The sequence below is a fragment of the Bombus huntii genome, chromosome 9 (assembly GCF_024542735.1).
Source record: "Bombus huntii isolate Logan2020A chromosome 9, iyBomHunt1.1, whole genome shotgun sequence".
Lineage (NCBI taxonomy): Eukaryota > Metazoa > Arthropoda > Insecta > Hymenoptera > Apidae > Bombus > Bombus huntii.
The window spans coordinates 30,360-57,700 of record NC_066246.1 but is presented as its reverse complement, the minus strand read 5'-3'; the positions used below and the strand labels follow the sequence as shown (position 1 = coordinate 57,700).

The 27,341-nt window shown below is 38.5% G+C and overlaps 1 protein-coding gene across 1 annotated transcript; it reads left to right on the top strand.

The window, feature by feature from the left end:
• Window positions 1-258: 258 nt before the first annotated feature.
• On the top strand, window positions 259-8,922 carry LOC126869372 (odorant receptor 13a-like). The gene is made up of 10 exons (XM_050625810.1): window positions 259-1,215; window positions 3,569-3,691; window positions 3,991-4,108; window positions 4,182-4,443; window positions 4,506-4,670; window positions 6,738-6,828; window positions 6,912-7,048; window positions 7,127-7,259; window positions 7,336-8,592; window positions 8,654-8,922. Exons 1-9 carry the CDS (start codon window positions 1,171-1,173, stop codon window positions 7,384-7,386), a joined length of 1,125 nt encoding a protein of 374 aa, XP_050481767.1. The 5' UTR covers window positions 259-1,170; the 3' UTR covers window positions 7,387-8,592; window positions 8,654-8,922.
• The last annotated feature ends 18,419 nt before the right edge of the window (window positions 8,923-27,341 follow it).

Sequence of the window (27,341 nt, the reverse complement as noted above, 5' to 3'; positions counted from 1 at the left end):
CAAGAACCTATTTAATTTCATCATTGACTAATAAATACTCGTCTGTGGTTTCACGCTGCAAGAACCTATATGTAATTGTACGGTCCTACAGAAAAGTTCATACGTGCTTTTCTATCCGAGATAGGCAAGTATAAAAGTAACAAAATCGCCCAATAATCAAACTACGTTGCCTTAAAAGGAGAAATTAATTGTATACTATATTTACTTTTAGAGAAGAAACGAAACGGTCCTTTCGAAACGTCCTTTCGAACGGCAATGAATCAAGAGAGTGATGCAATAATTTTAATATATTCTCAATACACAAAAGTTTTTCTTAGGTTTAATATGAAATTTAATTTCTTCGCGATTATGTTTTAGTTATAAAAAACCTAGATTTCATTTTAATAGTAGTTTTACTAGTTGACGGACAGTAAATAATATTTCTGACGCGACGTATCTGTTTTACATGCCCGTTCGTTTACAGTAATGATAAAAGTAGAAGAACAAATTGACCGTAGATAAGAATCGACGTAACGATAGATTTCTGATCCACAACATTTATCCATCTTAGTTTCATCACTGACCTAATGACGTAAAATTTATTAATTCTATGAATTTTGATCCAAAATTTAAAATTGGTAAGATTATACATATCAAGATTGGTAACCTATCACAGAGGTGCTTAATTGATTGTCCACGAGCAACACCTGTCCTTCCGAGGTGTTCCCGAGGTATCCAGCGACTGTCTTTTTGTTTATATATCGAACATTAAAGCAACGGCACGAGACAAAAAAAGACAAAAAAAGACAAAAAAAGAAAGGGACATTGTGCTAGTGCATTATTGTGTATCGCGTTCCTATCCGTCTATATTGCCTTTGTTACGTAAACGCCTAATGTTATGTCCTAGAAGCTAGGATCCGCTTACAATAGAGTGTGTTTGTATCGTTAAATGACTCCTAGTAGTGTAAATTTTAAGAATGTTATATATCGTCGCAGTTCCTTTCATATTACTTAGAATTATTGGAAACCACGTTATTGGCCTCATTTTGTTGCTTGGATACAAGTTAACAGGTGCAACATATTTACGATAACTCCTATCCATAGGTTGTTGGTGAAGCATACCTGATTAAATCTTTCAACCATTTTTGGGAATTTCCGTGAGCCTAAATCTTGACATTTCGTTGATCGAGGATGGTTGCTTTCGTCTGTAACAAAACAAACGTTGCCAAAAGCGTGGTTAGTGTTGCAATATATTTAGCATTCAGCGGGAAAGATTTCGTCAAGCAGCATAGTCATTTGGTTGGAGTGCTTGAGAGTGGCAAATTTTATTATTATTTTTCGCATTGTCATACGATTGATTGGCACTTGACAAGCTATTCTGCATAACCCCATTAGTGAAAAAGTGCTCGGTGATGTGATCGGACGCGTTACAATATTAATTCTTCATTATCAAATTGTTGATATAATCGTTGAAAATCACGTTACCTAGGAATCATCTCTGCACGTAGTGGTCTTCCATTATTCCCCGCTGGATTCCGACATATTTCACGAGCTTATTTGTAGCTTCCTGCTGTTTCGTCATTAACGCGCTATTTATAATACTTTCTCAATGTAAATTCATTGTAAACTTTAGTCATGTGAACAGTCGGTTTAATAATTACCAAAACTTTGACATCACTTTTCAGGAGAACGGTTGAGTTGCAGTCCGTGGTTCATGTTACAAAGTTGGTTTTCGCGACGAGTAGAATATATGAGGCAAGCAAAAATGTCTGACCTTTTGACCTTGACTTTCAAGGACAATTTTGACAAGACCTTTTCTTTAGTCAAACATTCACCGAATCGAAAATATAGAATCACGCTGTGATGATCATTACCAACAATATTTATATACCCTGTACAAATAAGCTAATAAATTTCGCGTTGACCTTACCAAGCTGACAATGTCGATTCCGACAAATATTTAAATCCTGTAACGATGCACTGTTACGTGACAATTCATTGTGATCCTCACATATGGTATTGTTCTTACACCTTAACTCCTTTTGTTTGCGTTCACAACATAGGGTATTATATTTATCGATATATTTCAGATTGTATAATAGCTAAATTCTATTACAAAATTTTTACGTACTTATCTAATTTAATTGGAAATATTACATCGTTTAAACAATGGATTTCCTTTTTACTATCACAAACACACAGTGCAAATTTATATTAGGCTCAAACAGTTGTGCTTTAAGATGATTTGGCATGGAATATATCAAATTTATCGAACCATAGACGAAACTATAATAAAATTCTATCGTGTATTTTTCTAATTTCATCCTATATCATTACAGACTTTTGTTTTAATAGAATCAATCTAGTTATGATATATGTAATTACAAAAATTAATTCGTTTCTCTCCTATTCAATTACCTCGGCCGTAAGGAGAACGAAGATCGGGATTAAAACAACACTTTGCCTTGACAGTTTCGGCAGAGTACTCTGAAATGGCCATACTCCTACGAATGACAAAAGACGCTTGTTCAATCGAAAGGCAGGCTGCTCGAAGAAATCCATGCCGATTATCATCGCATTTCATTCATTGCTCCGACTTACATACAACGTGTGTCGTAGACTAGTGTAAAAACGAATCAATAAAACTTGCACGAAGGCAATTGACGATAATTTGCTTGTTAAATTATTAACGGGCCAGTTAATTATTTAAATAGCCGAAACAGTTCATCGTTCCGTATTCATTAAATGCGAGAGACAAGATTTTCACGTCTACCTATCCCACAAGGTTCCCTCCAGTTTCTATTCCTTTCATGTCAGATATATTCGCAAAATGATAGCTAATTAAAGAAGATTGTTGTTTCATCGTCCCTTCTTTCTTTCTTTTCGTCATTATAAGCAGAACATTGTACTTAATAAGCGAAACGACCGACTGCTATCATATTAAATGAGTCGCTGAAGCCAACCTATAGGAAAATGATTGCCTGCGGTAGAACGATTTTCATTTTAGAATGAAATAAACCCTTTGTGCGGACGGTGTCTTTAATCTTCTTGATGTGTAAAGCTAACAGTGTGACGTGTGAATTAATTTTATTTTTATGCGATTTTTTGATTGGAATATATAGCGGAATATATGATATATGATATATATATATATATATATATATATATATATATATATATATAATTCATATAATATACTTTCTTCTTTTCTCTTTACATCGCAATAAACGTTGTGCAATTGTAATTATATGATAAACAAGGAGAGAGTTTATTGCAGGTCATCTAATTGAGATTGTTCTCTTTGAAGTACAGTAATTCCCGAATAAGTGATCATAAAACCAGTTTGCTAATGATCATTTAACTAAGTTAAGATACGTGGATCTTGTACGATCGATGAATGACAGTTCAAAGAGATAATTTCAAGCGTTTAGTGAATTATTTATACTCGTATGTTAATGAGAATTTACACGTTTTATAGAAGAATGTAATAATTTGGCATGGAATAGAATTTTGTAACTTTTCTCGAGTAATCAAACACTTTTATTCACATATTTTTGTAATTTTATATCGTATATATTGATCTTTCCAGATTAGAGGACTGTCCAATGCATGGAGTGTCAACTATGGTTTAGCCATCGAATGCATGCCACCGATCATAGCACTCTTCCTTTCTATGTCGATGTATCTCAACGCAATTTTTAACACAAAAAAGGTACTACATGCATTTATTTCGCTTAACAAAGTAATACTTATTAAGGATTGAGCGCGATTTGTTAATTTAATTAACGGGTTCTATTTGAATCGTTGCATAGGGAATAATTTTCACAAGATGAAAGCAACTTGTTTATCGTTGCAATTAAAATTTACACACGACGATGAAAACATGAAGAAAACTTTCGAAAATATATTTGCGAATTCCTACATTCTAGAGAATGTAGAAGAAACTTTTCTTTCTTAATTTCTTCTTTCTTTCTTAATTAAATGATGTTTCTCCTATTCTTCTTTCAACAGATGAGGGATGTACTCTTATTCATTAAAAATAACCATAATTACTATGCGAATCGTCCAGAAAAGCTGATCCTTCGATATTATGACGTACAAGGAAGAAAAATTACACTTTATTATGCCTGTAAGTGTCTGAGATCTCGAACTTTCTTCAGAGTTATTTAAAAGGGTAACAAATTTTCTTATTCCCATCCTAGTATACGTTTACACAACAGTGGTGGCTTACATAACGATACCAGCAATATCGCTACTAATTGATTTCATTATACCCTCGAATCATTCTGAAGAGAAAAGCTTTCCAATTGAACTCGATTATGGCGTGGATACACAACACTATTTTTATTATCTGTTCATACATTCATACATGACAATAGCCATGATTGCCAATTTAATTGCTTCTTGTGATACTACGTACATGCTATACGCTCAACATGGCTGTGCTTTGTTCGCAATTGTGAGGTAAACTTTACATATATCTCTATTATGTTTAAAATTCTGATGTGAAAAAGAAATTTTTCTAGTTACGAATTGAGAACTGTGCACATTTTGGATGCGAGTAGTTTGATAAATTTAAAGGATCATCGTTTATTCGAAAACTACAAAAATACCGAATTATTGCCGGAAGATGAGAAGAAAATTTGTACGAAACTGTTTCTTTGTATAAAAGAATATCAAAATGCAATAAGGTCGGTAGGCTTAGTATACGGTAGGATGGACTTGGATTCTCACGTTATCAAAGTTTTTTGAGACAATCCTTCTGCTACTGGATGAAAAAGTGATTTGTACAAAATTTTAAATCGACCAGGCGACGGGAGATGGTATCATATCGATTTTGCAAACAATTTTTTTATTTTTGTGACTATTTTTTCCACGTCGTAGTATATATAGTAAGTATACATGTTCATCTTATCGTTGAATTTGTCTTCTTACGCTCTGTAACAATATTTATTATTATTATTTGTTTGTACTTTAGGCTCAAAGCCTAATATACAACGAGGGGTTGTTGCATTCTTATTCCTAGTTAGTTATATTATATTGCTATTTTATTATACTACTTTAACTCTCTCTCTCTCTCTCTCTTCATAATTAATATGTAACATCTAGTACAGCGTATACGATACAATGATATATACATACAGTACGTACTATATACAGCTATATTCACATTTATGGTTGTATATAAAAGTATCTTTTCTCATATATTAAGCTTTATTACAGATCCAAGTGCGGTCTTCTCATCTTTATCGTTGATTGTACGTAATTAAAAATGCTTTTTGCCTCTTCTTTGTTCTCGATGCTTAGTACCTGTCGGAAGTCCTTTCTCTTTTTTCTCCTCTGTACATCATATCGTTGATATCGGGGACATATCGAGATACGTTATATGGCTGCCATACCGCGGAATTCGGGTATTTCACAGTAATCGACAGCCGCAGTGTAGAATACCAGAACCAACGGACGAGGGGAGTCACTTCTGATTCCGAGACCTGATAGAAAAATGGTCGCGTTCCGCTCTTGTACTACAAAGTAGTCGTGTAAATGATAATTCATTGTAAGAACGAATTCGTCAAGTGTTAAACCAAGCGTAAATAAAGCGAGTTGTGCCACGATCGCGCGAAACAGCGATGTTTCAAACGGTTTCATGTTTCAAATTTCAAGGTTTCTTCCCTTCTCATGTTACACAGCTGGCATACTTGCGCGTCATTTATTTTTATTTCTTTTCCTTTCCCTTCTGATACTATACTACATTCATGCCTCCCAGCTAAGCATATTTGAACAATTGTCCTAATCCTGTAAATTATTGGTAATACAAGGCTTAAGTATTCTTCCCCGTTTGAATTTGTTAAACTCTTTATACATATATATTTATATCATATATCGGACTGTATTTTGGGGCAAAAGCTTTATCTTTATCATCTAGGAACGTTTTGATTTCAATTTTGTTCCTTATATCGGCTATTCGATACCTCCTTCTCTGATTTTTCTGGCTCTAATATTCCGCTACCTTGTAGTTCTATTAGTTTTTCGTCTAATATCGCGTACCAGTTGTACTTTTTGAAATTGCGTGAAACTGTAGAAAAGCTAAGTACCCTTCGATTTCAATGATTTTTGGATATGTACATACAAGAGCTAAACTCGCTTAGCTTTCGTGATATTGGAGAGAAGGCGCCGGTACCGCTACACCGGTATTGCTGCCTAGTACAGTCGTACGCCTGTCGCAGCAAAACAGGTCGGTATTAGTTACCGACCGCCAGCTGCTTATCTTCTGTTTGTACACGAAGATCGGGCGAGCTTAACGACTCCGTGCAGAACGTACGTACGTACGTATTATAATTCATTTAAAAATGAATATCATCAATGTATTCGGTTTTAGGCTAGTTGTTTCCTCAATTTGGCCGTCGCGAGACTGCCGGCAACGCTTGCGTGAAAAGAAAAAAAAAAGATAAATTCAACGATATATCTGAGACACGTGACACATATCATACTTACGATGTACCGCAACGCGGTACGGTAGAAACGAGTCACAAAAATAAACAAATTTTCAAAATCAACGTGACACGATTTGCCGTTCGATTCTAAATTTTTCATAGATTATGTATGATATTCATCTAGTGGTACTATTCTAAGGGGTGTCTTGAAAAAAAGAACTCAAGATTAACTTTTGACAAATAAGTTGAGTAAGGTCCATCCTAGTGTACAGTCATGCTGTTTGTTTCTTTCACGTCATACCGACAGATGGATTTTATTTTTCTTAGATACTGTAATCTTGTCGAATCATTGTTCGCCAAATCCATATTCGTTCAATTGTTCTTTAACGTTGTCTGCCTTAGCATTGCAGGAGTCGAAGCGAGTATTTGTACAACATTATATAATTATAAATTAGAATATTCTTCTTTGATTCAAATCTATAAACGCTTTACTATTTTTAGACTGTAATGAAACTAGGCAATGCAGCTGATACGATACGATTTGGATCATTTACATTCGCGCAAGTTGCTCACATATTCGTCCTCTGCCTTCCTGGGCAAAGATTATTGAATCACAGCGAAGAGGTGTACAACGCGGCGTAAGAATATCTCCTTTACTTTTCTGAAACGTTTGCACTCTTATATTTCAAGAGTTAATTGACGATTAATTCATCTAGATGCGATGCTATGTGGTATATATTTCCTAAAAAGTGTCATAATTTATATAAATTTTTACTCGCAAGGACTCTAATATTTAGCAAAATCACAGCTTTCAAAGTAGCGACCATGTCAATGGAAACTTTTCTCGCGGTAAATACTTTCTATCGTGACTCATTTTATACGATGGTAAGATTATACATAATTTTATTGTAACACATACTTTCAGATTATTCAAACAGCAATGAGTTATTTTACCGTGTTGCTTTCAACTACATGAACTTTTAATGAAATTAAAAAGCAATATATTTTAGTTGCATATTTAATAAAGATCGTAGTTTGATAGATAAAGAGATTGCTTTCATTTTATTTCTGCGATAAATATAAGGATACGTTTTAAAAAAACTCAGAATAACAACTGGCATGTTCAGCAACGCCAGTATTAGAAATAGAAAGTAAAACACAAAACAATTATGTATTAAAGTAAAGGTAAAGGTAATATATGGTGCACGCACATTGAAACTCGCACTTTATCTTGACTTTGATCTCCTTCTTGGTTTTTCCTTTTTCCTCGTTGCGTTGCGGTGATTGAATTTTTGAATGCAAAGATTCGATAAGTACAGGTAAGTGTATACACGCGTTGTTCCTCTCGAGGTACATACATATATGTAGCGACGGTTAGTGGACTTTACAGCATACTGCATGCTACGTGTACATCATGTAATCATAAACAATCTCGAATTATTAAATCGGCTTGACGATTTTTTCTCGTCTTCGAACATGCCAATAACCCTAGGCATTGCGTATGGGGCAGCTTTGCTTCCCTTCTTTATCCGAGCTATGATCAAATCAGGAGTAATTGATCCCAGTATTTTAATTTGAATCTTTTTTCCAAAAGTTTGCATAGAAAATGGTTGTCTCAACGAAAAATCCACGGAATCCATTTTAAGTATCCAGTTTAAGATCGTTTTAAAAAGAAGATTCGGTCGAAACTGTAGAAAGACTGACTAGGCTTCGATTTCGATGATATTTCGACATGTTGTAGAAATCAATATTTCAATCAACTTTTTCCTACACACATAAGGAGCGAACTCGCATAAATTTCGTCGAGAAATATTGGCGAAAAGTTACCAGTATCACTACAGTGAATACTACTTACAGTTGGGTAACATCTGTGGCAGCGTATGCATTAGTTGAGTTTAACTAAACTAAGTAAGACGACATTAAAATTATATGCAACACAGAGAAGTCGACATAGACGCAATAGCGTCGTAACAAAGGCAATACGTCGATTGGATCTTTTATACGATATTGAATTTATTCGAAAGTATTAGAATAGTTTATTGGACAAAGTGATCGATCCGAACTCTACGTAGTTCATAACAGTGACTCGGCCGTCTGACGAGCGCATGTTCCACTGTTGCAGAGTTTTTCGTTGGTCGGAACTATGTAAGATATTTTGTGTATATGGAAATTTAACGCAAAGGTACGTTGCGGGTAATTCTAATTATCTCATGCCTAGTTATAGGTTATCATTATCGTTATAGGTTTGTTTTTCTTTGTATAAATTGCCCTGCGAGCATGGATGGACGATGCATCTGGAGAAATGGACTGTGACGAATAACAACGAGCAGCAAGAGGATTAACAAGAGGAAGAAGGAAAAGAGCGTTTAATCGCTGATAATGAGAAAATGTATTATCTCGTTGGTTGCGTGCGAGCGTGGGAGAAAAAGTATGAAACGAGGAAAGGGCAGAAAGAAGTAACTCGTAAATGTGTAAATTAGATGTGTAAATAAAACCGTTTGGAAATGTGAAACGTTTTGCGTAAAGCAGGTAATGATAAGAGCGTAAAAATATAGGGTGAAAAGACGAGGTGTGTAACAAAGATGCGTAAATAAAATAAACGCGTTCCTAACTTGAGTGTGTGAAAGGTGGAGCGATGTTGATTCAGCATGGGAATTTGTCAAAACGTTGGTTAGTTTTGTTAGAAAATTCTAAAATATGTAAAAGGATTGTAGACGTTTGATGCGTGAAAGTTGAAAGAAGTAAGAAAAGGTTGAAAGAAGGAAAAGAGAGTATAAAATGATAATAGGTAATACGTAAGGCAATATAATTTTCCGGATAGCAAAGGAATGGATTCTTGCAGTCCAGTCTACAGGGTGGTTGGTAACTGGTGGTACAAGCGGAAAGGGGGTGATTCTACGCGAAAAAAGAAGTCGAAAATATAGAATAAAAATTTTTTTTTTAACTTTTTTTTTTCAAATTTTTCCATCGAGACGACGATCCACAGTGAGATCCGTTATAACGTACCGCACGTGTACCGAGCGAAAATTCAAAGTCGATTTTCTCAAAAACAAAGCCTCAAACGAAAAATTTTTATTCCACATTTTCGACTTCTTTTTCGCGTAGAATCACCCCCTTTTCGCTTGTACCACCAGTTACCAATCCCCTGTATAATATAGTGGCGGATGGAAAGAGAGTTTTGCGTTTCGTCCCGGGACTACCGGAGGACTCGTCAGTAAGGCTATGCCCGGTAGTCCCTGCCTTAGACGTAGAGGGAGTCTCGCTAGGTGCGGTATTTGTATCAATCGTCCGTATATACGACCGTTAGCGAGATAGACAGACTCGTTGTCGTCGTAGCCCTCTAGTGTTGGCGGTTGGTACCCGCGGATCGCCCGGGAGGTGTTGCGCCGCATTGATGCCTCGACCTGTCGGCGTTTGCGGGTTTAGAGTCAAAGATTTCCTGCGGCGAGCCTTCCTTGTTACCGTTTCCTACCGCGAACTTGTCACGTAATTTTTGGGGTTGGTTGGTGAAAATAAAATAGCTGAGTCGTAACACAACTATTAACTTTGTTTTAATTAAACTTTATTATTAATTCAGCAATCACAATGTAACACACACTGAATTAACATAAATCACAATTCATTCCAACCATGTTATGTAAGACTTAGTTACAACGATACGTTAAGTACGCGATTGTTATAAGGGTAGAGACCGGTATAGATATGTTGACTATTCTAAGGATACAGAATAAGTGAGTTTTTCTGGCGATACTATGTCTGAGGAAGGCTAGGGGTGGGTGTGTCTAAGGACACGGGACTATGGGATTTGTTGATGACAATTTTGGTTAAGGAAGTGAGGGCAGTAGACACTGTCTCCGATTGGATAATAAGACGGTTGGTGGACCAGGAAGGGTTTAGCCGCCCTCGCGAGAAAGTTGCTAACGGAACATACCAGATGTGAAGAAAACCAACTTTCTAAGCTAACACGTGGTAGACAATAAAAGTAAAGGGAAATCTAAGACAGGAAATACTCGCTTGGTCCGAAGGACCTTAACTATGAAAATACCAAGATCCCTGGTGGGTACTTAAGACTATTGAGGGTGCGCACCAAGGATATGCAGACATCTGGGTGCCATCCTGTCCGCGGTGTATGGCCTGGTCTCTGACGTGAATTGACGTTATAAACTCATTGGTCGCGGGTTTGGTTCTGTATAAAGAAAACTTCGAAACGAATTAATCGTCGTGCTCAATGTCTGTCGTGATCGTGAAACTTTTCAAAGAGTCTTCAATTTAAGTTGATCTTGAGTTGATAGGGCGAGCCTATAATTCAATGTTTCCTCTTGGCAAAAGAAATTGTATTTTGATGTTGCTAGCGGGTCCAGCCGTTCATAAATGTTAATCGACGTTACGATCGAACCGACCGCGGGCCATCGTTCGATAGATCGAATTAAGATCGACTTGCAGATGCTTCGATGATATCCAAATTTTTTTCAATAGCTTTTCTACCCTTTCAACTTCATTTTTGCCGATTAAAAATATAAAATCGTACACAAACGTACCATTGCTCCTATTACGTCGGGCGACACTCTACCTAGACCAGGCCACACACCGCGGCCAAGATGGGAACCAGATGTCCGCTCATCCTTACTGCGTACCCTCAATAGTCTTAAGGACCCATCATAAATCTCAGGAATTTGTTAGCTAAGGTCCTTCAGACCGAACAAACATCTCTTTACTCAAACGTTTTCTAAAGGTATATTGTACAGGAAAGTTAGTTTTTCTCACGCATGATACTTTACACTAGCAACTTTCTATCGAGGGCGGCTAAGACCCTTCCTAGTCCACCAACCTTCTTTTATCCAATCAGAAGCAATGCATCTACTGCCTACTTACTTTCCTAACCAAAATTGTCATGAACAAATCCGACGGCCCCTTGCGTTAGACACACCCATCACCAGCTTTCCTCCGACACAGCATCGTCTTATTCTTCATCGTTAGAATAGACAACATATTATTACCGGGTTTCTATCCTTAATTCAATCATTCACTTAACTTGTACATACGCATCAGTATAATTACCTTCTTTACAAAGTTGTTGGAATAAACATTAATTTATACTTGTTAATTCAGTATAACCTCAATTGAACCACACCTATTATCACCTATTATCCTATTATCGTCAGAAATCAGGGGATCGATCAGTTCGTGGCGTCGATTATTTTAATCGTAACGGGAATTTACGACTCTCGTTGTCGTGCTATCTCGCGATCGTGTCTCTCCGCAAACGGTCGAACAGCTCCCTTCTTATTAAAATATTATACTATTGCATCATTAAAATATTGAAACGTTAAAATATAAAATTTCTTTTATTGAGACATTAAAGTACAAACTGTTATCGTCCTTTTGTTAAGATCTTTTCGATTGATTAAGAGATCTATCCAAGCATCTGTAACTTAATATTACAAAAAAATAAGCTAAAATCTGTCATATCAAATCTAAGCGTGCAAAAGCCCAATGTGTGTTGCTTTCTAGCGATATACTGTTTCAAACGAGTTATCTCTATTACAGCTGGTACTGTAGAAATCCTTCATCAAAGCACTCGTTAAATAAGAAGAAAATTCTGAAAGAACGAAAGTCTCTGTAGAGATTGGAAAAATGAAAATTGAATAAAATCTGACTTTCCAACGAAAAATTATTTTTCGAACCTCTCTGCGATACTCGTCTTAGAATGAGAATGGAAACTAGTCAATTTGAGATGAAGATGAAGATGCGTCAGGCTTTCCCCAGATTCGAGGATAATCGTTACTCTTCCTCCGTCTTTCGTGTAATTTCTCGATGGCCTAATCGCAACAACCTGGAGTCCATACTGAGCGTGTATCATAGTTATTAATCGCGGCATGTGATTTGCTAGGAATAACATGAAATAAATTTTTAATAAAAAAAACCAGCTACAATGGATCGAATCATTTTATACCTTTCTGCGAAAATTCACACCCATGAGATCCCCGACAAGTTCACTCCTGTAATGATTAATTACCTAATGATTTTTAAAACAGTACGAGTTTACGGTTGTACGAACTATTTTACGAAAAAGATAGTTATCCGACGATGTTAAAAATCTGAGCATAATGGAGATGTACGTACAACAGATACTCATGGGAAAAATCAACGAGACTAATAATAAAATCAATGAATTAGAAAAATAAAAGAGCTATAGGCAAATATTTTATAATATACAGAAGCATAATCTGCAATTTATTCTAAAATAATTGATCCGAGCAAAATTTATTATGAAAGAAGGTTGCTAAATTTGATAGACATTGTTGAATACTAATCGAATAAAATCATTTAGTTAATTTTCATAGAATTTGATACTTCTTCAAGCCTAATAAATCCTTTGATAGATCTAACGAAGAATATTATTCGCTACATAATTAATATCTGTATCACATGCATCGATGCAAGCGCTATTGAAGAAAAAAGAGCCATTTTATGTTACAACTACAACGAGTAAATTTACTCGTTTAACTTGAGGGGAATTAAAAAAGAACCTGACTTTTAAGTAACTATTAAATAAGAATTTTAAATATCGTATACAGTGAAGTAGGTGTTATTCAAGAAAAAGGAACATTTTATTTTGTAATTAGAACGAGTAAATGAACGAATATCGATAATATAATATAATGCTTAATATGAATTTTATCTGTCTGATTATTTAATATCTTAACTTATTTCACAGTAACGTCATCCATTGCCGTTAGGCTTTTTTCCCCTTTTTGTTCAAACTAATTGATAGTCGAAAACTAGTATTAAAGAAGTGTGAATTTAGTCTTAGCCTCTAGAAACTATTAAAATGATAAAAATGGATATCGTATTAAATCGCTGAAGGCGCCAATTTACGATAAAAATTAAGAAATCGTTCAATATGATTTTATTATAATGGAAAAACCGTCTCCTGCTATGTGAAAATATCGTTACCGTTTGATTAACAAACCGGCATCTTGTCAAGGTATATAAGGAACACGGAAGTCGCGCGCGAGCTCTTTTGTGCCTGAAATTCCGGAGAGTGAACATCGAAGAAGGATTTAAATATAAGGTAAATAAAACAAAAAATATGAAACAACAACCTTGCAACTAGCAATTTACAACGTCTAAACTATTAATTTACAACACTTAAGTTATTAATTTATAACATTTAAGCCATTAATTTGTAACATTTAAGGAATTAATTTATAACGCCAAAACTATTAATTTATAACATTTATGTTATTAATTTATAACATTTAAGCTATTAATTTACAACATCCAATCTACTAATTTACAATATTTAAACTATTAATTTATATCATTTAAGCTATTAATTTACAACATCTAAACCACTAATTTACAACATTTGAACTGTTATTGTATACATTTATGCTATTAATTTATAACATTTAAGCTATTAATTTTTAACGTGTAGGCCATTAATTTCTAACTTTTAAGCTATTAATCTACAACATCCAAGCTACTAATTTACAATATTTAAACTAATGATTTATAACATTTCAGCTATTAATTTATAACATTTAAGCCATTAATTTACAACATTTAAACTGTTATTGTATACATTTATGCTATTAATTTATAACATTTAAGATATTAATTTATAACATTTAAGCCATTAATTTGTAACTTTTAAACTATTAATTTATAACATTTAAGCTATTAATTTACAACATTTAAACTATTAATTTATAACATTTAAGCTATTAATTTATAACGTCTAGGCCATTAATTTACAACATTTAAACTGTTATTGTATACATTTATGCTATTAATTTATAACATTTAAGCTATTAACTTTTAACGTGTAGGCCATTAATTTCTAACTTTTAAGCTATTAATCTGCAACATCCAAGCTACTAATTTACAATATTTAAACTAATAATTTATAACATTTAAACTATTCATTTATATCATTTAAGTCATTAATTTACAACATTTAAACTGTTATTGTATACATTTATGCTATTAATTTATAACATTTAAGATATTAATTTATAACATTTAATCCATTAATTTGTAATTTTTAAACTGTTAATTTATAACATTTAAGCTATTAATTTACAACATTTAAACTATTAATTTATAACATTTGAGCTATTAATTTATAACATTTGAGCCATTAATTTGTAACTATTAAACTATTAATTCATAACACTTAAGATATTAATTTACAACATTTAAACTATTAACTTAGAACATTTAAGCTATTAATTTATAACATTTAAGCTATTAATTAATAACATTTAAGCCATTAATTAATAACATTTAAGCCATTAATTTGTAACTTTTGAACTATTAATTTATAACATTTAAGCTGTTAATTTACAACATTTAAACTATTAATTTATAACATTTAAGCTATTAATTTATAACGTCTAGGCCATTAATTTACAACATTTAAACTGTTATTGTATACATTTATGCTATTAATTTATAACATTTAAGCTATTAATTTATAACATTTAAGCCATTAATTTGTAACTTTTAAACTATTAATTTATAACATTTAAGCTATTAATTTGCAACATTAAACTATTAATTTATAACATTTAAGCTATTAATTTATAACGTCTAGGCCATTAATTTACAACATTTAAACTGTTATTGTATACATTTATGCTATTAATTTATAACATTTAAGGTATTAATTTATAACGTCTAGGCCACTGATGTGTAACTTCTAAACCGTTATTTTATACATTTAGCCATTAATTTATAACATTTAAACCATTAATTTATATCATCTGAGCCATCAATTTATAACATTTGAGCCATTAATCTAAAACAATTACTCCATTAATACCTAACAGTTATACCAATAATCTATAACCACATTCTCCCATTAATTCAAAGTAGTTATGCTCTTAATTTATAGCAGTTGTACCGTTAATCGGTTGTAGCTCTGCATTCATTGATTTAAATCAATACCATCAATTCGTAGTGAGTGAATTAATGATTTATTTTGTTTCATTTTATTAACGAAATCTATCAAGTCTTTGAAGTACTATTTTATTTCTATGTAGCATTATTTTTTAATTTTCAATACAGTATTTAATTTCTCATTTCACTATTTCGTAGAAAACCTGTCTTAACACAGAGTGTAATCTTAAGATGTAATTTTCCATGTCTGCTCGAAACTAAGGAAACAACACCATATTCATGGAATCAAGGAATCGAGTGCAATTTTACCGAAGGCCACCACATCTTATCTGTAGCTGGACATGAGTCAGAGGACATTTCGAATCATGTTGTTTTTTTGCCTCGGAGTATCATGACCGTTAGATTACAAGTAATGTAAGAACAAATAAACTCCGGGCAAAACAATATCGCCGGTACAATGTCGCTTTATTATAAAATAATTTTACATCTTTGCTCCCAATGCTTAAAAACTCTGTATGTAAATGGGACCCGAGCGTAGTTACCTCCTCGTGGTGGGTCCCGGTAATTGGTATCGTTTCCCAAATAATAATACACCAAGTACTATTTTGAATATTAGTATTATTATTTGAGAAACGATATCAAGCTAAAAACTACTTGAACATAGTCTGGTCTTGATCATCCAAAATAGTTTTGGTGATCTAGACCGGACTAAGACCCCCCCGCGGGGGCGCCGTGGGACATCGTGGGACATCGCGGGACACCGTGGGACATCGCGGGACACCGTGGGATGCGAGCGTTTTAGTCTTAATTAATCTTAAGATAGATACCTATGTTATGTGCATTGTAAGCTCATTCTGAACAAAGATACTTATCTATCTTGGAACGAAAAATAAAAATCTCGTCTCTCGTGATGCCCTCGGTTACCACATTGGAAAAATTGTTCCCACGATTTATCGGTTCACGGTCGCTCAGTTCTTTCAAACCGTAGCGTGACGTACTCGCTCGCGCGTATTCCGGGTACGTGCGGGTCAACGTGCACTGGGCAACTCTTTGGATTCGTAAGTCGCCCCAAGCACACCTCTGTCTTGATGACTACTCGACGACTGCTCGTCGTTTGCCTCGAATCACGGGAGTTGTCATCGCACCGGTGATACCTGCGATCCGCGATACTGTCCGATTGGTACTTCGGTACTCGGGCAGAGACCTGCATTTCACGTCCTCCGTAATCCTGTTCAAGTGACGAACCCGCGGGGGTGGACCCCACTGTTCAGTTGGGGCCTTGCCTTCGTAATCCTGTTCAGCGGTCCCTCCCCGGGCCTTCATTTGTTCAGTTGGAGTGTGTTAAATCGCAGGCCTATTTGCTGGATCGCTAGTATCATCGGTCGGTGCCATCGACCGTGATAAGATCCAGACGACGTGACAGGAATCGGGCGAAGGTCAATGCTTGGGCTTTCCGCTGAACCTTAGGGTTATCCGGTGCACGGGGGTACGTTATGTAGGTTTGTTAGTTCTTTCGAGAGATCGTGATTTCGTTCGTTCCGGGCGCGCCGCGGTTTTTCTTCCATCGTCTGATTGTTGGGGCTCCCTTTTCGTAGTAGCCTCATATTGTTTCTTTCGTTCCAAGTTAGACAAATGTGTCTTTGATACCGAATGCGGCCAGTAGGGTTGCGAATTATTGTACTGATCGATGTAATCGTTGTGTGGGAGATAGATGGTGTGTTATGTATGTTGTTTTACGTTTGTAAAGATTCGTGTAACTGCTGCGTAGGAGATAGGTGTTTCGCGGTTAGGCTACGAAATAACTATCTCTTTACGCAGGCCCATGAAGTAGAGTCAGAACTCGACATTCTTGCCAGTAGGTTGAATGTCGAGACCGATGCATAATGTTAAATAACTCATGGGCGGGTCTCGTGCGTAGTCACCTCCTCGTGGTGAGACCTGGTAATTGGCATCCTTTTCCAAAAATTAATCAGTTGATTAATCTTTGGAAAACGATGCCAAGCTAAGAACTACGCAACAGTCCAGTTTGGATCACCAAAAGCCTCTAAGAGAATTTTGGATGATCTAGACTGGACTGCACCGTGGGACATCGTTGGACACCGTGGGATGTCGTCGGTCCAGTGTGGGTCACCAAATGCCGCGAAAAGAATTTTGGATGATCTATACTGGACTGCAACGTGGGACATCGTCGGTCCAGTGTGGGTCACCAAATGCCGCGAAAAGAATTTTGGATGATCTACACTGGACTGCAACGTGGGACATCGTCGGTCCATTGTGGGTCACCAAATGCCACGAAAAGAATTTTGGATGATCTACACTGGACTGCAACGTGGGACACCGTGGGATACCGTCGGTCCAGTTTGGGTCTCCAAAAGCCTCCAACAGAATTTTGGATGATCTAGACTGGACTGCACCGTGGGACATCGTTGGACACCGTGGGACGTCGTCGGTCCAGTGTGGGTCACCAAATGCCGCGAAAAGAATTTTGGATGATCTACACTGGACTGCAACGTGTGACATCGTCGGTCCAGTGTGGGTCACCAAATGCCGCGAAAAGAATTTTGGATGATCTACACTGGACTGCAACGTGGGACGCCGTGGGACAACGTTGGACACCGTGGGACACCGTGGGACACCGTTGGACACCGTTGGACACCGTTGGACACCGTTGGACACCGTTGGACACCGTTGGACACCGTTGGACACCGTTGGACACCGTGGGTCACCGCGGGTCACCGCGGGACACCGTGGGACACCGTGGGACACCGTGGGACACCGTGGGATATGTCTTGGCTATGTCGAATCCATTCTGAGCCCATTCTGTACAATGATACTTATCTGACTTGGAACGAGATATAAAAATCTATTCTTTTTTTCCACTGAATCTTGCGGTTATTTTGTGCACAGGAGTGCGTCGTGCGAGTCCATTGATTCTTCTGAAAGATCCCGATGTATGAAATCATTCTCTTATTTCAAGCCAATTTTTGACGAATTATCTTATTGTTTCAAATTGAGTTATAACGTCATAAACTTGCAACTTAGTAACAGTTGGATTCAAATACCTCGAAACAAGGTTTCGCGCGCGTTTGTGCAGTATTCTTTAAGTATATTTAAGTGGCGAACTTTTGAATCCTTGCAAATATTTTCCAATATTTATAACACGCGACTATAGTGTATTAGTGGAATGTATATTTCGTATTCTAATAACGAAAATTCATAGTATATATTCTAATTGCGAACAGTATAATTCTTGCAAACGATTGCATTGCATTCGCGGTATTCGTAAGCATTTGTTCGCTATCGAGAAATATCTTACAATTTTCAACTAAATAATATTTTTCAAACTTGTTCCAATTACTTAATAATAATTTTTAAGTGCAAAAAAATAGCAGTATTTTCTAAATAAACGTTCGATAGGAAAAAAGAAGAAAATTGTCGAAACGACGTTTCGCTTCTTTCTCACCCCCCTCCCCTCACCCGCCCATAAACAACCACCATTTTCACCACTGGACTTTACACGGTTCCTGCCTGATGTTAGTCTCCCTGATGATATTCGCTGGGATACCGCAGCATCCAGGGTAACGTCCTCTGTTTCTCCGCATCGAACGGTGAGTCGCATGCATTTTTGTTCCTCCGGTCACTCAATCATGTCGTAGGATGAAAGGTCCGAATCGGCACGGGTGACTGGTTGTATTACGTAGAATTTTCTGAGCATAGTGACCGCGGGTATTTTTTATACCCGTGAGTAGTAACGTTCTTTTTTTAAATTTATTAGTTTAGGATAGGTCTTCTTGCACAGCGCGATTATAATAATCAGTTTAAATACATACACTTGAGAATATATTCGTGTTATTTATAAGCATGCATGTTAACATTCCGTATGAATATTTGCAAATGGCAAATATATACACGAATATACTTGTTTGACATAAATATACTTGTTCTTAAGCAATGAATTAATCGTGACAATATTAAGTCACGTTCGTTTATTTCACTTTAGCTAGAATTTAAAATACGAGTTAAAATTCATTTTTTCCCGTACAAGAATATGTGAAATTTTACGTGCAAGAAGACACTTCGCGACAGGCAGATTTTTGAATCAAAGCAATAATTTTGAACACTGCTTCTGCACTTTCGAGTATATGCTTTGATAAAGAGATCGCCTGAGATTATTTCTTTCTTAGTAATATATTTGAAGTCAATAATTCCATTTGATGGAGTCACAGTCTTTTTCAATTAACGCTACCTTTATGCAATATTAAAATTTTGCTCTGATTTATTAAATTAATAAAGTAGAGTTACTTGATTACTATTAAATTAATAAAGTAAATTTAATCAGATACAAAGTAGTAAAATATAAAATCAGAGAACGTTAGTCCGTTAAATAAAAATTACACAAACTAATAATTTTTTTAGATCAGGATTTTCAGGTTTAACCCTTTCCGTGCCCATTGTCAGGACCTCATTCACGTGCCCAGGTGCTACTTGAATGGGAGAAAGACACTGGGCACGATGATCTAGAATTAAGTAATGTAATAATTTGTCAGCGACTGACGATGTGTTAGTGTACCGTGCACGACGTATTTTCCACGTTATGTGTGTGTGTTGTTAGGCCGTAGAACTGCGTCGCTTTTTTTCATTCGTTAAAACATCAAATATTAAAAATGTCGAAACATATATCGATTCAATTTACGTCTCGATACAATCACAATTTGTGATAATATCGCCCACGCGATTAAGCGTAACCACGCTTTAAATGTTGCCGTAAATTATAATTATAATTCCAAGTTTACTTACATTTATTTTAACGATATCATTTCCTCAGACGTGTTTTATCACGTTTTACGCAATGGTCACTAGCCTTCGTCAGTCGATTTCAGGAAAACGGTACGTACCTTAGAGGGTGCATGGCGTGTGTTAAGCTCGGGTGTCGGAGGCGTCCCGGGACGTCCTCTCTAGTGTAGGACCTTTGCGCCCGAGCGTTTGTGTGAGAACCGTGGAGCGAGTGTGTTGGTGTGCCTGTTTTGCCATTTTTAAATATAGCGCTAGGTAGGATAGGTAGTATACTTTCTGGTATGTCTGTTAATTATAAGTAGGTAGGGCCGGGCAGGTTGGCACAGTCTCTGGTCGGGTAGGCGCGTTTTCGTGTAGCCAACCTGTTTCTGGACATATTTGGAAAATCGACGGTGAAACTGGCACGAGTAGAGCATGCACTCGTCTCTGGTTTTGCCTTTCGATTTTTCGAATTTCGCGGTCGCGGTCGCGAGTGGGCTCGAAACGAACGTATATTGCTCGAGCACGCACATGCGAGTGGGCAATGATCACTGCTGTGATCGTTGGTCACTCCATGTGCACTTCAATCAGCTTCCGCGGTTTATATTTTTATTTTACCTTGGTAAGTTTTTTTTTTTGTTTGCGATTTAGAAGTCTCGAGCTTAGATTTAAGTTTCAGCGGGCATTGCGCCCGAAGAAAGAAGGGGCTATAAGCCGAAGAGGCCCGGCAAACTGCCACTCAAGAGGGCAACTACTAATGGCTCCCCATCCTCTGGGTCATCCAGAGCATGGGAAGTCATTATTGTTACTACTTTGTCACTATGCTTGATTTTAGTACTTGTAGTAGTAGTAGTAGCAGTAGTAGTAGTAGTAGTTTGCTTTTTTGACCGATGTATATATCGGTCCATCGTCCCATTGGGCAAATCGCGATTTTTCTTATTAGTGTTGCGACAAATTAATTACGGGTTGTATTAGAGTTGCGAAATAACATCGCGGCTTTCCATTAGTGCGGCGAGAAAATGATTACGGTTTGAATTAGAGTTGCGATAAAATGATAATCGCGTTTGCTTTAGAGTTGCGAATTACGATATCGCGATTGTCTTTTGCAAATTTTATTATGAATATTTAGAATTTACCCTATTTTCTATTGCTTAAAATTAGATTATAGAAATGTTAATTTTCAATTAATTTTATAGTATTACAAGTAGCAATATCAGAATATTTAAAGTAGCTTTTTCATATAGTAAATAGTAATTTTTATTTGAATTCACTATAAGAATTAGCGTTGCGATAATGAATGATCGCGTTTTGTTAAGTAGAGTTGCGTTTACAAAATGCCCAAACCCCCCGACTGCATTGGTCGGACACTGTTCCTGGATCACACGTACAGCTGCAAGAGTTGTACAAGTGTGATCGTTCATCAGCAACCTCTTAAATGGTTGCACTTTGATCTCTCGCTATTAGTGTTGCGTATTGCTTAAATACGAGTGCGTAGATTTATACTTATTAGCGTTGCGTATCAAATATCGGGAATTTTCAGGCTTAATTTTTTTTTTTAATGGTAGATTAATTGATATTGCAGATATAACGAAGCACTCATCGCGTTTGATTTTGAAAATTTTCTGCTTCATAAATATTTGTAGTAAATTAGTGTTGCGAAACAAGAATATTCAGTTCCACTCTCGGCGTGTTGATCGGGTTTATATAGAGTGGAATACGATTGAATTTTAGTAGCCCTTCTGGCTACAGCTTTGTTTCCTTTTCAGCGCCCCTTATTAGCACGTTTATTACTGAAAATACTGCTATAAGACATATTTCTTTGTCAGCGTTAACGTTACCATAACTGCTAAAATACAGAAATTTGTTACGAATGTATATTATATATAGATTTACATATTTGAAACTGTGAGCGATTTCATGCGCAACAAAGTATTATAATGAAATATCTTAAAGTTGCTATAAAGGCTTCAAATATTTTTAAAATTTAATTCATTGCAATTGGAATTTCCGCTGGTGATTATTCGTTCTTAGAACCATAACTTTTAACATTTCTTGGACCGCGATATTTTCAATCTTTTAACAGTAATGTAGAATTTTATAAATATTCGAATTTCATAGTGAATTTTTAATTCAGATTAAATTCAATTACTTAAAATTCTTGTTTTCAACGTAACCCTAGTTTCGATTAAAAAGATACAAATGATTCTCTATATTTGCTAAAATTTAATCAATAGTAATTTGATCTATAATTAACCATTATTAGTAGTTTATTTTTCATGTATAAAATGTTCTCGTTTTAAAAATACCTGTTTCTTTCATATACCACATCAAGTAAATGAGTTTGCTTCAAATTTATCAATTAGCAGAAAGTAGATTTCAATTACATATATGAACATTTCATAGCATATTAAATATGTATGCTAGATACCCAAATGATTTTTCTTCCATCGTCTAATTGTTCAGGCTTCTTCCCGTTTCCCCATTTTTAAAAGAAGCATATTGCGGTAACGTTGGAGTATATAACTTTTCGATATTTTCATAAGTATAGTACAACGAGTCGTACGTCTCTTTTGCAAGACTCAAAATTGTATACGCAATGTCAATAGTTTCATTTCCATTCTTTCGTTCCAAGTTAGACAAATGTATCTTTGATACCGAATGTTGCCAGTACGGTTGCGAATTACTGTACAATGTCTGTACTGATCGATGTAATCGTTTTCGCAAATTAATCAGTTGATTAACTTTTGGAAAACCACAACATCGATAAGTACAAACATTGCACAATAATTCAATACCAAGCTAAGAACCACGCTAATACAGTCCAGTTTGGATTACGAAAAGCCACGAAGAGAATTTTGGATAATCTAAACTGGACTGCAACGTGGGACGCCGTTGGACGCCGTTGGACGCCGTTGGACGCCGTTGGACACCGTGGGATACCGTCGGTCCAGTTTGGGTCTCCAAAAGCCTCCAACAGAATTTTGGATGATCTAGACTGGACTGCACCGTGGGACACCGGGGGATACCGTCGGTCCAGTTTGGGTCTCCAAAAGCCTCCAACAGAATTTTGGACGATCTAGACTGGACTGCAACGTGGGACACCGTGGGACACCGTCGGTCCAGTTTGGGTCTCCAAAAGCCTCCAACAGAATTTTGGATGATCTAGACTGGACTGCAACGTGGGACACCGTGGGATACCGTCGGTCCAGTTTGGGTCTCCAAAAGCCTCCAACAGAATTTTGGATGATCTAGACTGGACTGCAACGTGGGACACCGTGGAATACCGTCGGTCCAGTTTGGATCTCCAAAAGCCTCCAACAGAATTTTGGATGATCTAGACTGGACTGCAACGTGGGATACCGTCGGTCCAGTTTGGGTCTCCAAAAGCCTCCAACAGAATTTTGGATGATCTAGACTGGACTGCAACGTGGGACACCGTGGGATACCGTCGGTCCAGTTTGGGTCTCCAAAAGCCTCCAACAGAATTTTGGATGATCTAGACTGGACTGCAACGCGGGACACCGTGGGATACCGTCGGTCCAGTTTGGATCTCCAAAAGCCTCCAACAGAATTTTGGATGATCTAGACTGGACTGCAACGTGGGACACCGTGGGATACCGTCGGTCCAGTTTGGGTCTCCAAAAGCCTCCAACAGAATTTTGGATGATCTAGACTGGACTGCAACGTGGGACACCGTGGGATACCGTCGGTCCAGTTTGGATCTCCAAAAGCCTCCAACAGAATTTTGGATGATCTAGACTGGACTGCAACGTGGGATACCGTCGGTCCAGTTTGGGTCTCCAAAAGCCTCCAACAGAATTTTGGGTGATCTAGACTGGACTGCAACGTGGGACACCGTGGGATACCGTCGGTCCAGTTTGGGTCTCCAAAAGCCTCCAACAGAATTTTGGATGATCTTGACTGGACTGCAACGTGGGACACCGTGGGATACCGTCGGTCCAGTTTGGATCTCCAAAAGCCTCCAACAGAATTTTGGATGATCTAGACTGGACTGCAACGTGGGACACCGTGGGATACCGTCGGTCCAGTTTGGGTCTCCAAAAGCCTCCAACAGAATTTTGGATGATCTAGACTGGACTGCAACGTGGGACATCGTCGGTCCAGTGTGGGTCACCAAATGCCGCGAAAAGAATTTTGGATGATCTACACTGGACTACAACGTTGGACACCGTGGGACGACGTTGGACACCGTTGGACAACGTGGGACATCGTTGGACACCGTTGGACACCGTTGGACGCCGTTGGACGCCGTTGGACGCCGTTGGACAACGTGGGACATCGTTGGACACCGTTGGACACCGTTGGACACCGTTGGACACCGTTGGACACCGTTGGACACCGTTGGACACCGTTGGACACCGTTGGACATCGTTGGACACCGTTGGACGCCGTTGGACGCCGTTGGACGCCGTTGGACGCCGTTGGACGTCGTGGGACACCGTTGGACAACGTGGGACACCGTGGGACACCGTTGGACACCGTGGGACATCGTTGGACAACGTGGGACACCGTTGGACACCGTGGGACACCGTTGGACATCGTGGGACATCGCGGGACATCGCGGGATGCGTTCGTTTTAGTCTTACTTAATCGTTAGGTAGATACCTATGTTAAGTGCATTGTGAGCTCATTCTGTACAACGATATTTATCCATCTTAGAACGAAAAAAGGAAAATCTCGTCTCCCTCCACTCGCTTACCACACAGTACTTATTGTACTCGCGATTTATCGGCTCGCGATCACTCAGTTCTTTCAAACTGTCGCGTGGCGTACTCGCTTGCGCGTATTTGGAGTGCGTGCGGGTCAACGTGCACGAGACAACTCTTGAGATTCGTAAGTCGCCCCAAGGAGACCTCTGTCTTGGTGACTGCTCGACGACTGCTCGACGTTCGCATCGGATCGCGGGAGTTGTCGTCGCGCCGGTGATGCTTGCGAATCTGTTGGGGATTCAGTCGTGGATCTGCAGTCCTGTCCGATTGGTACTTCGGTACTCGGTCAGGGACCTGCAATTTCACGTCCTCCGTAATTCTGTTCGGGCCCGCGGGTGTGGACCCCACTGTTCAGTTGAGGACAATGCCTTCGTAATCCTGTTCAGCGGTCCCTCCCCGTGAGTGGACCCCACTGTTCAGTTGAGGCCTCTTGCCTTCGCAATCCTGTTCAGCGGTCCATCCCCGGGTTCCACGTGTTCAGTTGGAGTGTGTTAAGTTGCTGGCCTATGTGCTGGATCCACGGCTGAATTACCCGTGGATCACTGGCATCATCGGTCGGCGGCATCGACCGCGACTCGTGTAAGTTTCGAACGGCGAAACAGGAATCGAGTTACGGTCAATTCTTGGGCTTTCCGCTGAACCTCGGGGTTATCTCGTGCACGGGGGTACGTCGCGTAGGTTTGTTAGTTCTTTCGAGAGATCGCGATCTCGTTCGTTCCGGGCGCGCCGCGATTTTTTCCTTTATCATCTGATTCATCGGGCATTTTCTTGTTTTCCCATTTTTAAGGGATACTTATTGAGATCACGTTAGAGTTTATAACTATTCAGTATCTTCAATATCTTACAGTGTCGCAAAAATAGAACGATAACTAGTTTAGTACAGCGACTCGTATGTCCCTTCTGCGAGACACGAAATGGTATATACAGTGTCAGTAGCTACATTTTCTTCTTTTCATTTCAAGTTAGATAAATGTGTGTTTGATACCGAATGATGCCAGTAGGGATGCGAATTATTGTACGATATTTGTACTGATCGATGTAATCGTTGTGTGGGAGATGGATGTTGCGTTACGTAGGCTTTGTTCTACGTTTGTAAAGATTCATGTAAGCGCTGCGTTGGAGATATGTGTTTCGCAGTTAGGCTACGAAACAACTATTTCCATACGCAGGCCCATGGTTAAGTAGAGTCAAAACTCGACATTCGGCCAACAGGTTGAATGTCGAGATCGAATGTGTAGTGTTACATAACCCATGGGCGGGTCTCGTGCGTAGTCACCTCCTCGTGGTGAGACCTGGTAATTGGCATCCTTTTCCAAAAATTAATCAGTTGATTAATCTTTGGAAAACGATACCAAGCCAAGAACTACGCAACAGTCCAGTTTGGATCACCAAAATCCTCTAAGAGAATTATGGACGATCTAGACTGTACTGCACCGTGGGACACCGTTGGTCACCGTGGAACGTCGTGGGTTCAGTATGGATCACCAAAAGCCACGAAATGAATGAATCTTGATGACCTACACTGCACTGCAACGTTGGACGCCGTGGGACAACATTGGACAACGTTGGTCGCCGTTGGACACCGTTGGACACCGCTGGATACCATTGGATACCGTAGGACACCGTTGGACATCGTTGGACATCGTTGGACATCGTTGGACACCGTTGGACACCGTTGGACATCGTTGGACATCGTTGGACACCGTCGGACACCGTTGGACACCGTTGGACACCGTGGGACACCGTTGGACACCGTTGGACACCGTTGGACACCGTTCGACACCGTTGGACACCGTTGGACACCGTTGGGCACCGTTGGACACCGTTGGACACCGTTGGACACCTTTGCACAACGATGGACACCGTTGGACATCGTTAGACAACGTTGGGGTTAGGTTGGGGTTAGGTTGGGGTTAGGTTGGGGTTAGGTTGGGGTTAGGTTGGGGTTAGGTTGGGGTTAGGTTGGGGTTAGGTTGGGGTTAGGTTGGGGTTAGGTTGGGGTTAGGTTGGGGTTAGGTTGGGGTTAGGTTGGGGTTAGGTTGGGGAGCACGAGGCGGGCATGGGTTCCCGGGGCATAGGACCATGCCCTGGGAAACCCCGATGGATCTGATGTTCTCTTACAGTCGGGTGGCGGCCGATCGGTGCCCTTGGCACCCGTCGGTTCGCCGATCCGGTGCGGAGAACTTCGGAGAAGTTGGCGGGCCCATGCCTGTCAAGACCACTCACCTCACCTTCTCGCGGGGCTCCCTGTCGCCCTGCACCGGCTTCGACCGGGGCAGGGCGCGAAAGAGTGAGTGGCACCAGGACGGAGACTTCGACGACGACCTCGGCGAAAAACGAACAACAATATGGAAATGGAGAACATAAACGACAAAGTTTACGGTGCAGGGGAGGGATACCCCAGTACCGGCGCAGTCGCGGGTAGTGAAGTGGGCCCCGCTGCGTCGATATCTCGCGACCACGGCCGTTCGAGGGTGGACCGCCAGGCCCCCGGACGCGTTTCTACGACTGGCGATGAAAC